The sequence below is a fragment of the Oncorhynchus kisutch genome, linkage group LG4, assembly GCF_002021735.2.
Source record: "Oncorhynchus kisutch isolate 150728-3 linkage group LG4, Okis_V2, whole genome shotgun sequence".
NCBI lineage: Eukaryota > Metazoa > Chordata > Actinopteri > Salmoniformes > Salmonidae > Oncorhynchus > Oncorhynchus kisutch.
This window is the reverse complement of record NC_034177.2, coordinates 52655599-52673950: the sequence shown is the minus strand read 5'-3', so window position 1 is coordinate 52673950 and position 18352 is coordinate 52655599. Positions and strand designations below refer to the sequence as shown.

General features: G+C 43.7%; 1 protein-coding gene across 1 annotated transcript in view; it reads left to right on the top strand.

Annotated features, from left to right (window-relative positions):
- The window catches only part of LOC109888733 (sorting nexin-33-like), a 28011-nt gene extending 19495 nt beyond the window's left edge, over nucleotides 1–8516 (top strand). The window contains 1 exon segment of the mRNA XM_020479905.2: nucleotides 7311–8516. Coding sequence (XP_020335494.1) covers nucleotides 7311–7564 — 254 coding nt within the window. The 3' untranslated portion in view covers nucleotides 7565–8516.
- The last annotated feature ends 9836 nt before the right edge of the window (nucleotides 8517–18352 follow it).

Here is an 18352-nt window from a genome sequence, read left to right as displayed (position 1 = left end):
AATCAGAGAGGCAACAAAGAGATCAAAGATAACCCTGAAAGAGCTGCAAAGCTCCACAGCAAGATTGGAGTATCTGTCCATAGGACCACTTTAAGCCGTACACGCCACAGAGCTGGGCCAGAAAAAAAGCCATTGCTTAAAGAAAAAAGTAAGCAAACACATTTGGTGTTCGCCAAAAGACATGTGGGAGACTCCACAAATATAAGGAGGAAGGTACTCTGGTCAGATGAGACTAGAAATTAGCTTTTTGTCCATCAAGGAAAATGTCTGGCGCAAACCCCTCTCATCACCCCAAGAACACAGCATCATGCTGTTGGGATGTTTTTCATCGTCAGGGACTGGGAAACTGGTCAGAATTGAAGGAATGATGGATGGCACTAAATACAGGGAAGTTCTTGAGGGAAACCTATTTGTCTTCCAGAGATTTGAGACTAGGACGGAGGTTCACCTTCCAGCAGGATAATGACGCTAAGCATACTGCTGAAGCAACACTCAAGTGGTTTAAGAGAAACATTTACAGTTGAAGTCGGAAGTTTACATACACCTTAGCCAAATACATTTAAACTCAGTGTTTCACAATTCCTGACATTTAATCCTAGTAAAAATTCCCTGTCTTAGGTCAGTTAGGATCACCGCTTTATTTTAATAATGTGAAATGTCAGAATAATAGTTGAGAGTGATTTATTTCAGGTTTTATTTCTTTCATCACATTCCCAGTGGGTCAGAAGTTTACATGCACTCAATTAGTATTTGGTAGCATTGCCTTTAAATTGTTTAACTTGGATCAAACGTTTCAGGTAGCCTTTCACAAGCTTCCCACAATAAGTTGGGTGAATTTTGGCCCAGTCAGGTTTGTAGGCCCCCTTGCTCGCACACGCTTTTCGGTTCTGACCACAAATGTTCTATGGGATTGAGGTCAGGGCTTTGTGATTGCTACTCCAATACCTTGACTTTGTTGTCCTTAAGCCATTTTGCCACAACTTTGGAAGTTTGCTTGGGGTCATTGTCCATTTGGAAGACCCAGTTACACTACCGATCAAAAGTTTGGGGTCACTTAGAAATGTCCTTGTTTTTTAAAGAAAAGCACATTGTTTGTCCATTAAAATAACATCAAATTGATCAGAAATACAGTGTAGACATTGTAAATGTTGTAAATGACTTTTGTTGCTGGAAACAGCTGATTTTTTATGGAATATCTACATAGGAACACAGAGGTCCATTATCAGCAACCATCACTCCTATGTTCTGTTAGCTAATCCAAGTTTAGAATTGTAAAAGGCTAATTGATCATTAGAAAACCCTTTTGCAATTATGGTAGCACAGCTGAAAATTATTATGCCAATTAAAGAAGCAATACAACTGGCCTTCTTTAGACTAGTTGACTATCTGGAGCATCAGCATTTGTGGGTTTGATTACAGGCTCAAAATGGCCAGAAACAAAGACCTTTCTTCAGAAACTCGTCAGTCTATTCTTGTTCTGTGAAATTATGGCTATTCCATACGAGAAATTGCCAAGAAAATGAAAATCTCGTACAATGCTGTGTACTACTCCCTTCATAGAACAGTGCAAACTGGCCCTAACCAGAATTGAAAGAGGAGTGGTAGGCCCTGGTGCACAACTGAGCAAGAGGACAAGTACATTAGAGTGTCTAGTTTGAGAAACAGACGCCTCACAAGTCCTCAACTGGCAGCTTCATTAAACAGTACCCGCAAAACACCAGTCTCAACATCAACAGTGAAGAGGCGACTCCGGGATGCTGGCCATCTAGGCAGAGTTGCAAAGATAAAGCCATATATCAGACTGGCCAATAAAAAGAAAAGATGAGGATGGGAAAAAGAACACAGACACTGGACAGAGGAACTCTGCCTAGAAGCCCAGCATCCCGGAGTCGCCTCTTCACTGTTGATGTTGAGACTGGTGTTTTGCAGGTACTATTATTAAATTACACTGGATAGACTTGTAAAGATAGTCGTCTTAGCCCTTCCTGTAATAAGGTATTTCTGTTACATTTTTGTTTTATGAATTAGCAAACTTGAATTAGCAAATTTTTTAAAAACTGTTTTTGCTTTGTCATTATGGTTGATCCAAGACGGCGTAGCAGTAAGACGTTTTGTCGTGTCGCGTCCCTTTGTATATATGTTTTTTTTCGTTTTTCTTCGCATATCTTTTAAAACATTTTGCTAAACCTCAACTTCTAAATACTCTCCTGCAACCCGCCTCACCCAATGTAGCTATTTTGCCTAAAGTATTTATATTTACTTCGGATCCGGAACCCCTCGACTGAAGCTAGCCAGCTAACTACCAGCTATCAGTCAGCAAAACATTGCTAGCGGTCTTCAGCTAACCGGTCATCAGCTAACCTTTAGCTCGGAAAGCTCTCGCCAGTTCGAACAACGCGACTCTAACCAGAGCATAACGGACCAATTTTTTTTTTTCATCCCCGGATTCCCCACGCAAACGGAACATCTTCAGCTGGATCTTCACAACTAGCTACCTAGCTAACCGCAACCCTGGATGATTACTCCTGGCTAGCGTTTCCACCCACTTAGCTTGAAGCTAGCCCGGCCAGAGCCCTTGTGCTACCACCGTAGCATACTCCTGGGCTACAATATCCGGACCCACGACCGGTCTATCGATGTTACCGCATGAAGAGGAATAAACAGACTCACCCCATCGCGACGTCCCCCAAAGGCTAACTCTCTAGCCCTTGCTATCTCCTTGCTTGCTAATTCGGCCTGCTAACTGCTAGCTTGTTTAGCCCCGGTCCGCTAACTGCTACCTTGTTTAGCCCCGGCCTACTAACTGTTAGCTTGTTAGCACAGGCCTGCTAACCGTCTGAATCGCCGCGTCCCAAACACTCACTGGACCCATATTTACTTCCTATCTCTTTCGATTTTTAATTTGTTTATACCTTCCGGTAACCTGCCTCACCCAATGTGATACGGAATCGCTATTATTTTAAATTTTTAGAACACACTCAAGAACCTCCAGAAGCTAACCAGCTAACTAGCTACAAGCTATTTAGTCATTGTTTTTTTTTTTACCTGGATAACACTCGCCAGTCCAGCTTCCCTGCCCCATCCACCGCTGCCCCCTGGACACTGATCACTTGGCTACATAGCTGATGCATGCTGGACTGTCCATTAATCACGGTACTCCATTCTGCTTGTTTATGTTTTATCTGTCGGCCCCAGCCGCACTCAGGCTCTGTGTGTAGTTAATCCGACTCTCCCTCTGCCTAGTTAACGCCATTTTACCTGCTGTTGTTGTGCTAGCTGATTAGCTGTTGTTGTCTCACCTACTGTTTTAGCTAGCTCTCCCAATTCAACACCTGTGATTACTGTATGCCTCGCTGTATGTCTCTCTCAAATGTCAATATGCCTTGTATACTGTTGTTCAGGTTAGTTATCATTGTTTTAGTTCACAATGGAGCCCCTAGTTCCACTCTTCATACCCCTGATACCTCCTTTGTCCCACCTCCCACACATGCGGTGACCTCACCCATTACAACCAGCATGTCCAGAGATACAACCTCTCTCATCATCACCCAGTGCCTGGGCTTACCTCCGCTGTACCCGCACCCCACCATACCCCTGTCTGTGCATTATGCCCTGAATATATTCTACCATGCCCAGAAACCTGCTCCTCTTATTCTCTGTCCGCAACGCTCTAGGCGACCAGTTTTGATAGCCTTTAGCCGCAACCTCATACTACTCCTTCTCTGTTCCGCGGGTGATGTGGAGGTAAACCCAGGCTCTGCATGTCCCCAGGCACCCTCATTTGTTGACTTCTGTGATCGAAAAAGCCTTGGTTTCATGCATGTCAACATCAGAAGCCTCCTCCCTAAGTTTGTTTTACTCACTGCTTTAGCACACTCTGCTAACCCTGATGTCCTTGCCGTGTCTGAATCCTGGCTCAGGAAGGCCACCAAAAATTCTGAGATTTCCATACCCAACTATAACATCTTCCGTCAAGATAGAACTACCAAAGGGGGAGGAGTTGCAGTCTACTGCAGAGATAGCCTGCAAAGTAATGTCATACTTTCCAGGTCCATACCCAAACAGTTCGAACTACTAATTTTGAAAATGACTCTCTCCAGAAATAAGTCTCTCACTGTTGCCGCCTGCTACCGACCCCCCACAGCTCCCAGCTGTGCCCTGGACACCGTTTGTGAATTGATTGCCCCCCATCTAGCTTCAGAGTTTGTTCTGTTAGGTGACCTAAACTGGGATATGCTTAACACCCCGGCAGTCCTACAATCTAAGCTAGATGCCCTCAATCTCACACAAATCATCAAGGAACCTACCAGATACAACCCTAACTCTGTAAACAAGGGCACCCTCATAGATTTCATCCTGACCAACTGGCCCTCCAAATACACCTCCGCTGTCTTCAACCAGGATCTCAGCGATCACTGCCTCATTGCCTGTATCTGCTACGGAGCCGCAGTCAAACGACCACCCCTCATCACTGTCAAACGCTCCCTAAAACACTTCTGTGAGCAGGCCTTTCTAATCGACCTGGCCCGGGTATCCTGGAAGGACATTGACCTCATCCCGTCAGTTGAGGATGCCTGGTCATTCTTTAAAAGTAACTTCCTCACCATTTTAGATAGGCATGCTCCGTTCAAAAAATGCAGAACTAAGAACAGATACAGCCCTTGGTTCACTCCAGACCTGACTGCCCTCGACCAGCACAAAAACATCCTGTGGCGGACTGCAATAGCATCGAATAGTCCCCGCGATATGCAACTGTTCAGGGAAGTCAGGAACCAATACACGCAGTCAGTCAGGAAAGCTAAGGCCAGCTTCTTCAGGCAGAAGTTTGCGTCCTGTAGCTCCAACTCCAAAAAGTTCTGGGACACTGTGAAGTCCATGGAGAACAAGAGCACCTCCTCCCAGCTGCCCACTGCACTGAGGCTAGGTAACACGGTCACCACCGATAAATCCATGATTATCGAAAACTTCAACAAGCATTTCTCAACGGCTGGCCATGCCTTCCGCCTGGCTACTCCAACCTCGGCCAACAGCTCCGCCCCCCCCGCAGCTACTCGCCCAAGCCTCTCCAGGTTCTCCTTTACCCAAATCCAGATAGCAGATGTTCTGAAAGAGCTGCAAAACCTGGACCCGTACAAATCAGCTGGGCTTGACAATCTGGACCCTCTATTTCTGAAACTATCCGCCGCCATTGTCTCAACCCCTATTACCAGCCTGTTCAACCTCTCTTTCATATCGTCTGAGATCCCCAAGGATTGGAAAGCTGCCACAGTCATCCCCCTCTTCAAAGGGGGAGACACCCTGGACCCAAACTGTTACAGACCTATATCCATCCTGCCCTGCCTATCTGAGGTCTTCGAAAGCCAAGTCAACAAACAGGTCACTGACCATCTCGAATCACACCGTACCTTCTCCGCTGTGCAATCTGGTTTCCGAGCCGGTCACGGGTGCACCTCAGCCACGCTCAAGGTACTAAACGATATCATAACCGCCATCGATAAAAGACAGTACTGTGCAGCCGTCTTCATCGACCTTGCCAAGGCTTTCGACTCTGTCAATCACCATATTCTTATCGGCAGACTCAGTAGCCTCGTTTTTCGGATGACTGCCTTGCCTGGTTCACCAATTACTTTGCAGACAGAGTTCAGTGTGTCAAATCGGAGGGCATGCTGTCCGGTCCTCTGGCAGTCTCTATGGGGGTGCCACAGGGTTCAATTCTCGGGCCGACTCTTTTCTCTGTATATATCAATGATGTTGCTCTTGCTGCGGGCGATTCCCTGATCCACCTCTACACAGACGACACCATTCTATATACTTCCGGCCCGTCCTTGGACACTGTGCTATCTAACCTCCAAACGAGCTTCAATGCCATACAACACTCCTTCCGTGGCCTCCAACTGCTCTTAAACGCTAGTAAAACCAAATGCATGCTTTTCAACCGTTCGCTGCCTGCACCCGCACGCCTGACCAGCATCACCACCCTGGATGGTTCCGACCTTGAATATGTGGACATATAAGTACCTAGGTGTCTGGCTAGACTGTAAACTCTCCTTCCAGACTCATATCAAACATCTCCAATCGAAAATCAAATCAAGAGTCGGCTTTCTATTCCGCAACAAAGCCTCCTTCACTCATGCCGCCAAACTTACCCTAGTAAAACTGACTATCCTACCGATCCTCGACTTTGGCGATGTCATCTACAAAATTGCTTCCAACACTCTACTCAGCAAACTGGATGCAGTTTATCACAGTGCCATCCGTTTTGTCACTAAAGCACCTTATTCCACCCACCACTGCGACTTGTATGCCCTAGTCGGCTGGCCCTCGCTACATATTCGTCGCCAGACCCACTGGCTCCAAGTCATCTACAAGTCCATGCTAGGTAAAGCTCCGCCTTATCTCAGTTCACTGGTCACGATGGCAACACCCATCCATAGCACGCGCTCCAGCAGGTGTATCTCACTGATCATCCCTAAAGCCAACACCTCATTTGGCCGCCTTTCGTTCCAGTACTCTGCTGCCTGTGACTGGAACGAATTGCAAAAATCTCTGAAGTTGGAGACTTTTATCTCCCTCACCAACTTCAAACATCTGCTATCTGAGCAGCTAACCGATCGCTGCAGCTGTACATAGTCTATTGGTAAATAGCCCACCCATTTTCACCTACCTCATCCCCATACTGTTTTTATTTATTTACTTTTCTGCTCTTTTGCACACCAATATCTCTACCTGTACATGTCCATCTGATCATTTATCACTCCAGTGTTAATCTGCAAAAATTTTATTATTCGCCTACCTCCTCATGCCTGTTGCACACAATGTATATAGACTCCCCTTTTTTTCTACTGTGTTATTGACTTGTTAATTGTTTACTCCATGTGTAACTCTGTGTTGTCTGTTCACACTGCTATGCTTTATCTTGGCCAGGTCGCAGTTGCAAATGAGAACTTGTTCTCAACTAGCCTACCTGGTTAAATAAAGGTTAAATAAAAAATAAATAAATAAAAATGGGGTATTGTGTGTTGATTGATTTAAAAAAACATGTAATTTAATACATTTTAGAATAGGACTGTAACGTAACAAAATGTGGTAAAAGTCAATGGGTCTGAATGAATACTTTCCGAATGCACTGTAGTAACCTAACATAGCAGGTGTAAAAGAAACGCCTGAAACTAGATCCCCTACATATTCTTTCCATTTCCCCAGAAAACCGGAACATCTTGGTTGTTGGGGACTCGGCAGAGGCTGCACAGTTAGTAACACCTCTTATGTATCGGTAGCTAGCTAACCACCAACTCTCTCTCACTCCTCAGGTGCGTTCGCCAAGGTCAAAGAGAGTCAGCGGATGAGCGACGAAGGAAAGATGGACCAGGACGAGGCGGACGGAGTGTGTAAACGCTTCAGGACAGTAGGATTTGCCCTGCAAGCCGAGATAAACCACTTCCACCAGCGCCGTGAGGTGGACTTCAAGGAAATGATGCAGGCCTACCTCAAACAGCAGATAGCCTTCTACCAGCGTGTGGGCCAACAGCTGGAGCGTACCCTGCACATATATGACAACCTGTAGAGGCTGGGCCTATCATCATTCCAAACGTTATCCTTCTAATCCAAAATGGCCACCCAGTTCAACAGGGCCTCCCCAGGGGTTGCCAAAAAATCCTAGTGAATACAGAGACATGGCTGTAGTTGGGAAAGTGTATCACTTTATTACATTTTTGTCATGGTGGACCATTATAGTCACACAAACCCTGGCTTGAAAGAGGGGTTGCTGAGGTTGTTGCCTTAGAAAGATGACTTTCTGCTTATTTTGGCCTGAATAGACAGAAAGAGGGAATGTACTAGAAGAGACTGGGGAAGCCAGTTTGTGTACTTCACACAATAGTCACTTTCCAGGCTGGATTTCAAAGTCGAAATTGTTGGTTGCAAGGGACTTACACCATTGTATTTTTCATAATTCCACCAATTTTGCAATGTTTTGACCATAATGTTTTTATTTGATATGTTAGCAACCAATCTTAATGTATTAAATCATTGGTGGCATTTAATCATTCTTTGTAGAGGGTCAAAGATAGGCATGTGTAGCCTTAATGCTTAGACAATTCCCTGTAGATGATAGAAACTGAACTCCATTGGTGTAATGTATGATAGCCATGCCAGAATAAGGGCTCGACTGCTCAGGTGTTCAGTGCAAACATGTTACATTAATGTATTTTCTTGAATTAGCTCTCCATACAAGCCAAGTTCCAAGAGGCAGCAGCTGCACTACATAGTTTAAGATCCTGTCCTGTGGTCCCTGTCAGTGCCTTAAGGAACCAAGCATTTGAGTGTGATTTTTGTAACAAATGTCTTCACCTGCCTCCGTTTTCCATTTGAGGAGAAGTAGTTGAGTTTGCACAGAGGCTTTGTAACCGTGGACCATGGTGTTGAGTCTGTGCGTGCATGTGCGTGCATGGCTGGCTCCTCCGTCGCGACGTTACCTGAACGCCCATCTGCGGCCTAACCGTTAGCTGTCTTACCGGCTGCTATCTGAATAGACAATCGGACAATTTTTTATATTTTTTATTATTATTATTATGTTTTCTTCTTGGGCCTCTATAACTATATCTATTGTTTTTATTTTTGTTGTTGTTGTGTGATTTGGATTAATCCCCTCTACCACACGGAACCCCACTAATCTACTGACGGAACGCAAGAGGTGGCTAACAACAGACCTCCATCCTATGCTAGCTTGCTACCGATGCCCTGGCTAGCTGTCTAAATCACCAACCAACCTCTCCACTCACCGGACCCTTTTGATCACTCGACTAAGCATGCCTCTCCTTAATGTCAATATGTCTTGTCCATTGCTGTTCTGGTTAGTGTTTATTGGCTTATTTCACTGTAGAGCCTCTAGTCCTGCTCACTATACCTTATCCAACCTATTAGTTCCACCACCCACACATGCAATGACATCTCCTGGTTTCAACGATGTTTCTAGAGACAATATCTCTCTCTTCATCACTCAATACCTAGGTTTACCTCCACTGTATTCACATCCTACCATACATTTGTCTGTACATTATACCTTGATGCTATTTTATCGCCCCCAGAAACCTCCTTTTACTCTATGTTCCAGACGTTCTAGACGACCAATTCTCATAGCTTTTAGCCGTACCCTTATTCTACTCCTCCTATGTTCCTCTGGCGATGTAGAGGTGAATCCAGGCCCTGCAGTGCCTAGCTCCACTCCTATTCCCCAGGCGCTCTCTTTTGACGACTTCTGTAACCGTAATAGCCTTGGTTTCATGCATGTTAACATTAGAAGCCTCCTCCCTAAGTTTGTTCTATTCACTGCTTTAGCACACTCTGCCAACCCGGATGTTCTAGCTGTGTCTGAATCCTGGCTTAGGAAGACCACCAAAAATTCTGACATTTTAATTCCAAACTACAACATTTTCAGACAAGATAGAACTGCCAAAGGGGGCGGTGTTGCAATCTACTGCAAAGATAGCCTGCAGAGTTCTGTCCTACTATCCAGGTCTGTACCCAAACAATTTGAACTTCTACTTTTAAAAATCCACCTCTCTAAAAACAAGTCTCTCACCGTTGCCGCCTGCTATAGACCACCCTCTGCCCCCAGCTGTGCTCTGGACACCATATGTGAACTGATTGCCCCCCATCTATCTTCAGAGTTCGTGCTGCTAGGCGACCTAAACTGGAACATGCTTAACACCCCAGCCATCCTACAATCTAAACTTGATGCCCTCAATCTCACACAAATTATCAATGAACCTACCAGGTACCTCCCCAAAGCCTTAAACACGGGCACCCTCATAGATATCATCCTAACCAACTTCCCCTCTAAATACACCTCTGCTGTCTTCAACCAAGATCTCAGCGATCACTGCCTCATTGCCTGCATCCGTAATGGGTCAGCGGTCAAACGACCTCCACTCATCACTGTAAAACGCTCCCTGAAACACTTCAGCGAGCAGGCCTTTCTAATCGACCTGGCCGGGGTATCCTGGAAGGACATTGATCTCATCCCGTCAGTGGAGGATGCCTGGATATTTTTTTTAACTGCCTTCCTAACCATCTTAAATAAACATGCCCCATTCAAGAAATTTAGAACCAGGAACAGATATAGCCCTTGGTTCTCCCCAGACCTGACTGCCCTTAACCAACACAAAAACATCCTATGGCGTTCTGCATTAGCATCGAACAGCCCCCGTGATATGCAGCTGTTCAGGGAAGCTAGAAACCATTATACACAGGCAGTTAGAAAAGCCAAGGCTAGCTTTTTCAAGCGGAAATTTGCTTCCTGCAACACTAACTCAAAAAAGTTCTGGGACACTGTAAAGTCCATGGAGAATAAGAACACCTCCTCCCAGCTGCCCACTGCACTGAAGATAGGAAACACTGTCACCACTGATAAGTCCACCATAATTGAGAATTTCAATAAGCATTTTTCTACGGCTGGCCATGCTTTCCACCTGGCTACTCCTACCCCGGACAACAGCACTGCACCCCCAACAGCAACTCGCCCAAGCCTTCCCCATTTCTCCTTCTCCCAAATCCATTCAGCTGATGTTCTGAAAGAGCTGCAAAATCTGGACCCCTACAAATCAGCCGGGCTAGACAATCTGGACCCTTTCTTTCTAAAATTATCTGCCGAAATTGTTGCCACCCCTATTACTAGCCTGTTCAACCTCTCTTTCGTGTCGTCTGAGATTCCCAAAGATTGGAAAGCAGCTGCGGTCATCCCCCTCTTCAAAGGGGGGGACACTCTTGACCCAAACTGCTACAGACCTATATCTATCCTACCGTGCCTTTCTAAGGTCTTCGAAAGCCAAGTCAACAAACAGATTACCGACCATTTCGAATCTCACCATACCTTCTCTGCTATGCAATCTGGTTTCAGAGCTGGTCATGGGTGCACCTCAGCCACGCTCAAGGTCCTAAACGATATCTTAACCGCCATCGATAAGAAACATTACTGTGCAGCCGTATTCATTGATCTGGCCAAGGCGTTCGACTCTGTCAATCACCATATCCTCATCGGGAGACTCGACAGCCTTGGTTTCTCAAATGATTGCCTCGCCTGGTTCACCAACTACTTCTCTGATAGAGTTCAGTGTGTCAAATCGGAGGGTCTGCTGTCCGGACCTCTGGCAGTCTCTATGGGGGTGCCACAGGGTTCAATTCTTGGACCGACTCTCTTCTCTGTATACATCAATGAGGTCGCTCTTGCTGCTGGTGAGTCCCTGATCCACCTCTACGCAGACGACACCATTCTGTATACTTCCGGCCCTTCTTTGGACACTGTGTTAACAACCCTCCAGGCAAGCTTCAATGCCATACAACTCTCCTTCCGTGGCCTCCAATTGCTCTTAAATACAAGTAAAACTAAATGCATGCTCTTCAACCGATCGCTACCTGCACCTACCCGCCTGTCCAACATCACTACTCTGGACGGCTCTGACTTAGAATACGTGGACAACTACAAATACTTAGGTGTCTGGTTAGACTGTAAACTCTCCTTCCAGACCCATATCAAATATCTCCAATCCAAAGTTAAATCTAGAATTGGCTTCCTATTTCGCAACAAAGCATCCTTCACTCATGCTGCCAAACATACCCTTGTAAAACTGACCATCCTACCAATCCTCGACTTTGGCGATGTCATTTACAAAATAGCCTCCAATACCCTACTCAACAAATTGGATGCAGTCTATCACAGTGCAATCCGTTTTATCACCAAAGCCCCATATACTACCCACCATTGCGACCTGTACGCTCTCGTTGGCTGGCCCTCGCTTCATACTCGTCGCCAAACCCACTGGCTCCATGTCATCTACAAGACCCTGCTAGGTAAAGTCCCCCCTTATCTCAGCTCGCTGGTCACCATAGCATCTCCCACCTGTAGCACACGCTCCAGCAGGTATATCTCTCTAGTCACCCCCAAAACCAATTCTTTCTTTGGCCGCCTCTCCTTCCAGTTCTCTGCTGCCAATGACTGGAACGAACTACAAAAATCTCTGAAACTGGAAACACTTATCTCCCTCACTAGCTTTAAGCACCAACTGTCAGAGCAGCTCACAGATTACTGCACCTGTACATAGCCCACCTATAATTTAGCCCAAACAACTACCTCTTTCCCAACTGTATTTAATTTTTATTTATTTATTTATTTTGCTCCTTTGCACCCCATTATTTTTATTTCTACTTTGCACATTCTTCCATTGCAAAACTACCATTCCAGTATTTTACTTGCTATATTGTATTTACTTTGCCATCATGGCCTTTTTTGCCTTTACCTCCCTTCTCACCTCATTTGCTCACATTGTATATAGACTTGTTTATACTGCATTATTGACTGTATGTTTGTTTTTACTCCATGTGTAACTCTGTGTCGTTTTATCTGTCGAACTGCTTTGCTTTATCTTGGCCAGGTCGCAATTGTAAATGAGAACTTGTTCTCAACTTGCCTACCTGGTTAAATAAAGGTAAAAATAAATAAATAAATAAAATGTGTGATTGTAATTTGATAGATTGCTTGTTCTTTCTGTTGCAAAAAACATTTGAAGTTGGAAGTACTTAATGTTACAATAAGAGGTACTGCATGTTGGTTCCAACCTTAAAAGTAACAATGGGAAATGCTTTTGTCTGGATAAGGACATTTCTGTGCATCCGCCAGAAACTCTAAATGGGAAGATGGGAAACTCCTTTCAATTTGTATTATTATATTCCTATTTAATTTACAAATCTCGTGACGTGCCTATGAGACATGGCTGTATCTAAGTGGATTTGTATTTAGCTGAGTCTGCTAGCTAGCTACATTTAACTACTACAAACTCATTTAAATCACAATAAATAAAGGTTAACTTACTTGTTTTTTGCTGTCCATTGGCAGCACAAGTGGACCATTTGACTTGCGAACTCATCACATGATCAGCGTCTCGTCAGCAATATTAAAAAAGTACTTCCGGGTCCCCCATGTAATAGTACAAAAGTGTCAATAACCATTCATGCTTTTTTTAACCTTTATTTATCTAGGCAAGTCAGTTAAGAACAAATTCTTATTTTCAATGACAGCCTAGGAACAGTTAACAGGTTATCTGCCTGTTCAGGGGCAGAATGATAGATTTGTACCTTGTCAGCTCAGGGGTTTGAACTTGCAGCCTTCCGGTTACTAGTCCAACACTCTAACCACTAGGCTACCCTGCCACCCCATTTACAGTGCCAGTCAAAAGTTTGGACACACCTACTCATTCCAGAGCTTTTCTTTATTTTTATACTTTTTCTTTACACTGTAGAATAATCGTGAGGGTATCAAAACTATGAAAATAACACATATGGAATCATGTAGTAACCAAAAAAGTGTAGCCACCTGTAACGGGGTTCTTCCGTCGAAGGAGAACATACATGAACAAACTACAAAACAATAAATGTGAAAACCCGAAACCAGTCCCGTGTGGTACAAACACTGACACAGGAGACAATCACCCACAAAACCTAACACCAAACAGGCTACCTAAATATGGTTCCCAATCAGAGACAATGAATAACACCTGCCTCTGATTGAGAACCATATCAAGCCAGATATAGAAATAGACAAACTAGACACGCAACATAGAATGCCCACTCAGATCACACCCTGACCAAACAAAACATAGAAACATACAAAGCAAACTATGGTTAGGGTGTGACACCACCCTTTTCCTTGATGACAGCTTTGCACACTCTTGGCAATCTCTCAAACAGCTTCACCTGGAATGCTTTTCCAGCAGTCTTGAAGGAGTTCCCACATATGCTGAGCACTTGTTGGCTGCTTTTTTTCTTCACTCTGCGGTCCAACTCACCCCAAACCATCTCAATTAGGTTGAGCTTGGGTGATTGTGGAGGCCAGGTCATCTGATGCAGCACTCCATCACTCTCCTTCTTGATCAAATAGCCCTTACAAAGCCTGGAGGTGTGTTGGGTCATTGTCCTGTTGAAAAACAAATGATAGTCCCACTAAGAGCAAACCAGATGGGATGGCGTTTCGCTGCATAAAACTGGTAGCCAAGCTGGTTAAGTGTGCCTTGAATTCTAAATAAATCACAGACAGTGTCACCAGCAAAGCACCCCGACACCATCACACCTCCTTCTCCATGGTTCACGTGGGAACTACACATGCGGAGATCATTTGTTTACATTCTCTGCGTCTCAGAACGACGGAATCAAAAATCTCAAATTTGGACTCACCAGACCAAAGGACAGATTTCCAATGGTCTAATGTCCATTGCTAGTGTTTCTTTGCCCAAGCAAGTCTCTTCTTCTTATCGGTGTCCTTTAGTAGTGGTTTCTTTGCAGCAATTCTACCATGAAGGCCTGATTCACGCAGTCTCCTCTGAACAGTTGATGTTGATGTGTCCGTTACTTGAACACAGTGAAGAATTTATTTGGGCTGCAATTGCTGAGGCTGGTAACTCTAATGAACGTATCCTCTGCAGCAGAGGTACTGTAACTCTGGGTCTTCCTTTCCTGTGGCGGTCCACATGAGAGCCAGTTTCATCATAGTGCTTGAGGGTTTTTGCGACTGCACTTGAAGAAACTTTCAAAGTTCTTGAAATGTTCCATATTGACTGACGTTCAAGTCCTAAAGTAATGATGGACTGTCGTTTCTCTTTGCTAATTTGAGATGTTCTTTCCATAATAGGTCTTGGTCTTTTACCAAATAGGGCTATCTTCTGTATACCCCTCCTACCTTGTCACAACACAACCGATTGTCTCAAATGCATTAAGAAGGAAAACATTTACTTTTAAGAAGGCACACCTTAATTGAAATGCATTCCAGTTGACTATCTGATGATGCTGGTTGACAGAATGCCAATAGTGTGCAAAGCTGTCATCAAGGCAAAGGATGGCTACTTTGAAGAATCTAAAATATATTTTGATTTGTTTAACACTTTTTTGGTTACTACATAATTCCATATGTGTTATTTCATAGTTTTGATGTCTTCGTTATTATTCAACAATGTAGAAAATAGTACAAATATAGAAAAACCCTTTAATGAGTAGGTGTGTCCAAACTTTTGACTGGTACTGTATGAAAAATAATTGTCTAAACTTGAACAATTATTCCAATTGGTTTATATTTAAGTGACATCAAATAATTGCGAATCACTGTATATGGAAAACATATTGGCTTACAGCAGGTATGCTGTAACTATGCAACTATGCTGGGTGCCGTAGTAAAAGTATTGTAGGGAATACTCAGTAGGGTCTGTAGAATGTATACATGGTGTCATTCCATGGGACTCTGAATAATACGGAGTGTTGCTGGCCTTTTACTCCATTGCCTCCCGAATGACATCACATGTACACTTACTACACTACAAAAAACCCTCTAGCCAAACAACAGTGCAGGGCATTCTCACTGAATTAAAGGGCAACTACACTCAAAATCTTAGATTTTCCCAGATCTCAAAAGTTAACCCCTGATGTGGTTTAAGCATTGTTGTGAACACAGAAAATCCCATTTTGTTGTTTGTCTTTTTAAAAAGTGTGGAAAAAATGGGTAAACCTGAAAAAATGGGGTAATAAGAAACCTAGAAATACAAAACCAAGAAAACTGAGTTTGGGGGAAAATAGAGGTAGGCAAAAAATATAAACAGATTTTTAAAAGGCCCTACCAACGTTTTCGGCAGTGCATGACTGCACTTTAGAGTGTTTCATCCTGCAGAACAGCATTTTTGGGGAAGTTAAGGTCAGGTCAAATATTGACTATGCACCCAAGAGGGGAAAAGGTTGTGCCATCCTAGAAATGTTTTTGGGAAATCTAATCTAATACATAAAATGTAGCAGACACTATCCAAAGTGACTTAGTCATGCGTGAGTACATTTTTGCGTATGGTTGGTCCCGGGAATCAAACCCAATATTCTGCCGTTGCAATGCTCTACCAAGATGCATGACAGTGTTATAAATGCCTCAATTTAATATTTTTAACATTTATAAGGCCTTTATTAATCAGTGCTTATGCCACCCTTTATAAAGCACAGGTTTATGTCATATTTGACATAGTGGGTTATGGGTTATAGTCGGTTATACATTTGACATTGGTGGTTATGTCACACAGTTATGCTACATTTAAGAACCCTTTATAAAGCATGACATATCGTTGTAGGTGCTGTGTTTTTTTCTCCATATCCCACTCCCCATGAGACACCCTCAGAGAGTGGGATATCCAAAAAAACACATTTCCAATTCACACATGCGTATAATTCAAACTTGTACATGTGTGAACTAGGATATATGTAAGCATCCGTATTATTATTTCCATTCACCTCAATTTGGCAGGACAAAAAACAATCACCAAAATAAAAATACTGTAAATTATTGGATGATGTCCTCTTTTTCCTGTAATGTTTGAGACCATAGTTCCAGTTAATAAACAAAGACTGCTTTGAATGACCTGCTCAGTAAACAACAAAAGTCTGACTCTGTTTATGACTCGGTACTAAGTGTTGTCTCAATGGCTGTTCCACTTCCAACATACATTCCCAAGTATGGGCAGATGTTAAAACCAGGTGTTTCACAACCCTTCTTTTTGAAGTGTCCTCATCTTCTCTCCTGTCTTTTTGCTGCACACATCTCAGTTACTCAAAGACCAAAGTAACAATATTTATCACTCAGTTTCAAATGAAAGAAAAGAGCCTCTCAATAAATAGCTGGCCATACATACTGTTGGAGGTAGTCGAGTGTTCAGCCTTATTCTAAAATGGGTTAAAAAACACATCCTCAGCAATCTACACACAATTCCCCATAATGACAAAGCGAAAACAGGTTTTTAGAAATTCTAGCAAATACAAAACAGAAATAACTTATTTACATAAGTATTCAGACATTTTGCTATGAGACACGGAATTTAGCTCAGGTGGATCCTGTTTCCAATGAGATGTTTCTACGAGTCCACCTGTGGTAAATTCAATTGATTGGACATGATTTGGAAAGGCATGCACCTGTTTATATAAGGTCCCACAGTTGACAGTGCATGTCAGAGCAAAAACCAAGCCATGAGTTCAAAATAATTGTCCGTAGAGCTCTGAGACAAGATTGTGTCGAGTCACAGATCTGGGGCAGGGTATCTATGCATTTCTGCAGCATTGAAGGTCCCCACGAACACAATGGCCTCCATCATTCTTAAACGGAAGAAGTCTGGAACCACCAAGACTCTTCCTAGAGCTGGCTGTCCAGCCAAACTGAGAAATCGGGGGAGAAGGGCCTTGGTCAGGGAGGTGACCAAGAACCCGATGGTCACTCTGACAGAGCCCCAGAGTTCCGCGGTGGAGATGAGAGAAACTTCCAGAAGGACAACCATCTCTGCAGCACTCCACCAATCAGATATTTATGGTAGAGTGGTCAGACGAAAGCCACTCCTTAGTAAAAGGCACATTACAGCCCGCCGGGAGTTTGCCAAAGGCTACCTAACGGACTCTCAGACCATGAGAAACAAGATTCCCTGGTCGGATTAAATCTTTGACCTGAATGCCAAGTGTCACATCTGGATGAAACCTGGTACCATCCCTACAGTGCAGCATGATGGTGGAGATGTTTTTCAGTGGCTGGGACTGGGAGACTAGTCAGGATCGAGAGAAAGATGAATGGAGCAATGTACAGAGAGATCCTTGATGAAAACCTACTCCAGAGCGCTCAGACTGGGGCGAACGTTCACCTTCCAACAGGACAACGACCCTAAGCACACAGCCAAGACAACGCAAGAGTGGCTTCTGGATAAAAGTCTCTGAATGTCCTTGAGTGGCTCAGCCAGAGCCCGGACTTGAATCAGATCTAACTTCTCTGGAGAGACCTGAAAATAGCTGTGCAGCAACACTCCCCATCCAACCTGACAGAGCTTGAGAGGATCTGCAGAGATGAATGGGAGAGACTCCCCAAATAGAGGTGTGCCAAGCTTTGTAGCTCATACCCAAGGCCGTAATCACTGCCAAAGTTGCTTCAACATAGTACTGAGTAAAGGGTCTGAATGCTTATGTAAATGTGATATGTTTTCTATTTTTAATACATTTAATACATCTGTTTTTGCTTTGCCATCTTGAGGTATTGAATAAGGCTGTAATGTAACAAAATGTGCAAAACCTCAAGGGCTCTGACTACTTTCTGAATGCACTGTAAAATAATATAATTTCCCATTGTTTTGCATTCAATATAGCTCAGTATTTGTATTATTTATTTTATAGTCTTTCAAGGATGCCAAATATTTTGGAGGTGACTGTAAGTGTAACGGGTTTCTTCCGTCGAAGGAGAGAAGGGCCAAAATGCAGTGTAGTTCGTGTTCAACATATTTAATGAAAGACGATAATGTGAACACTACAC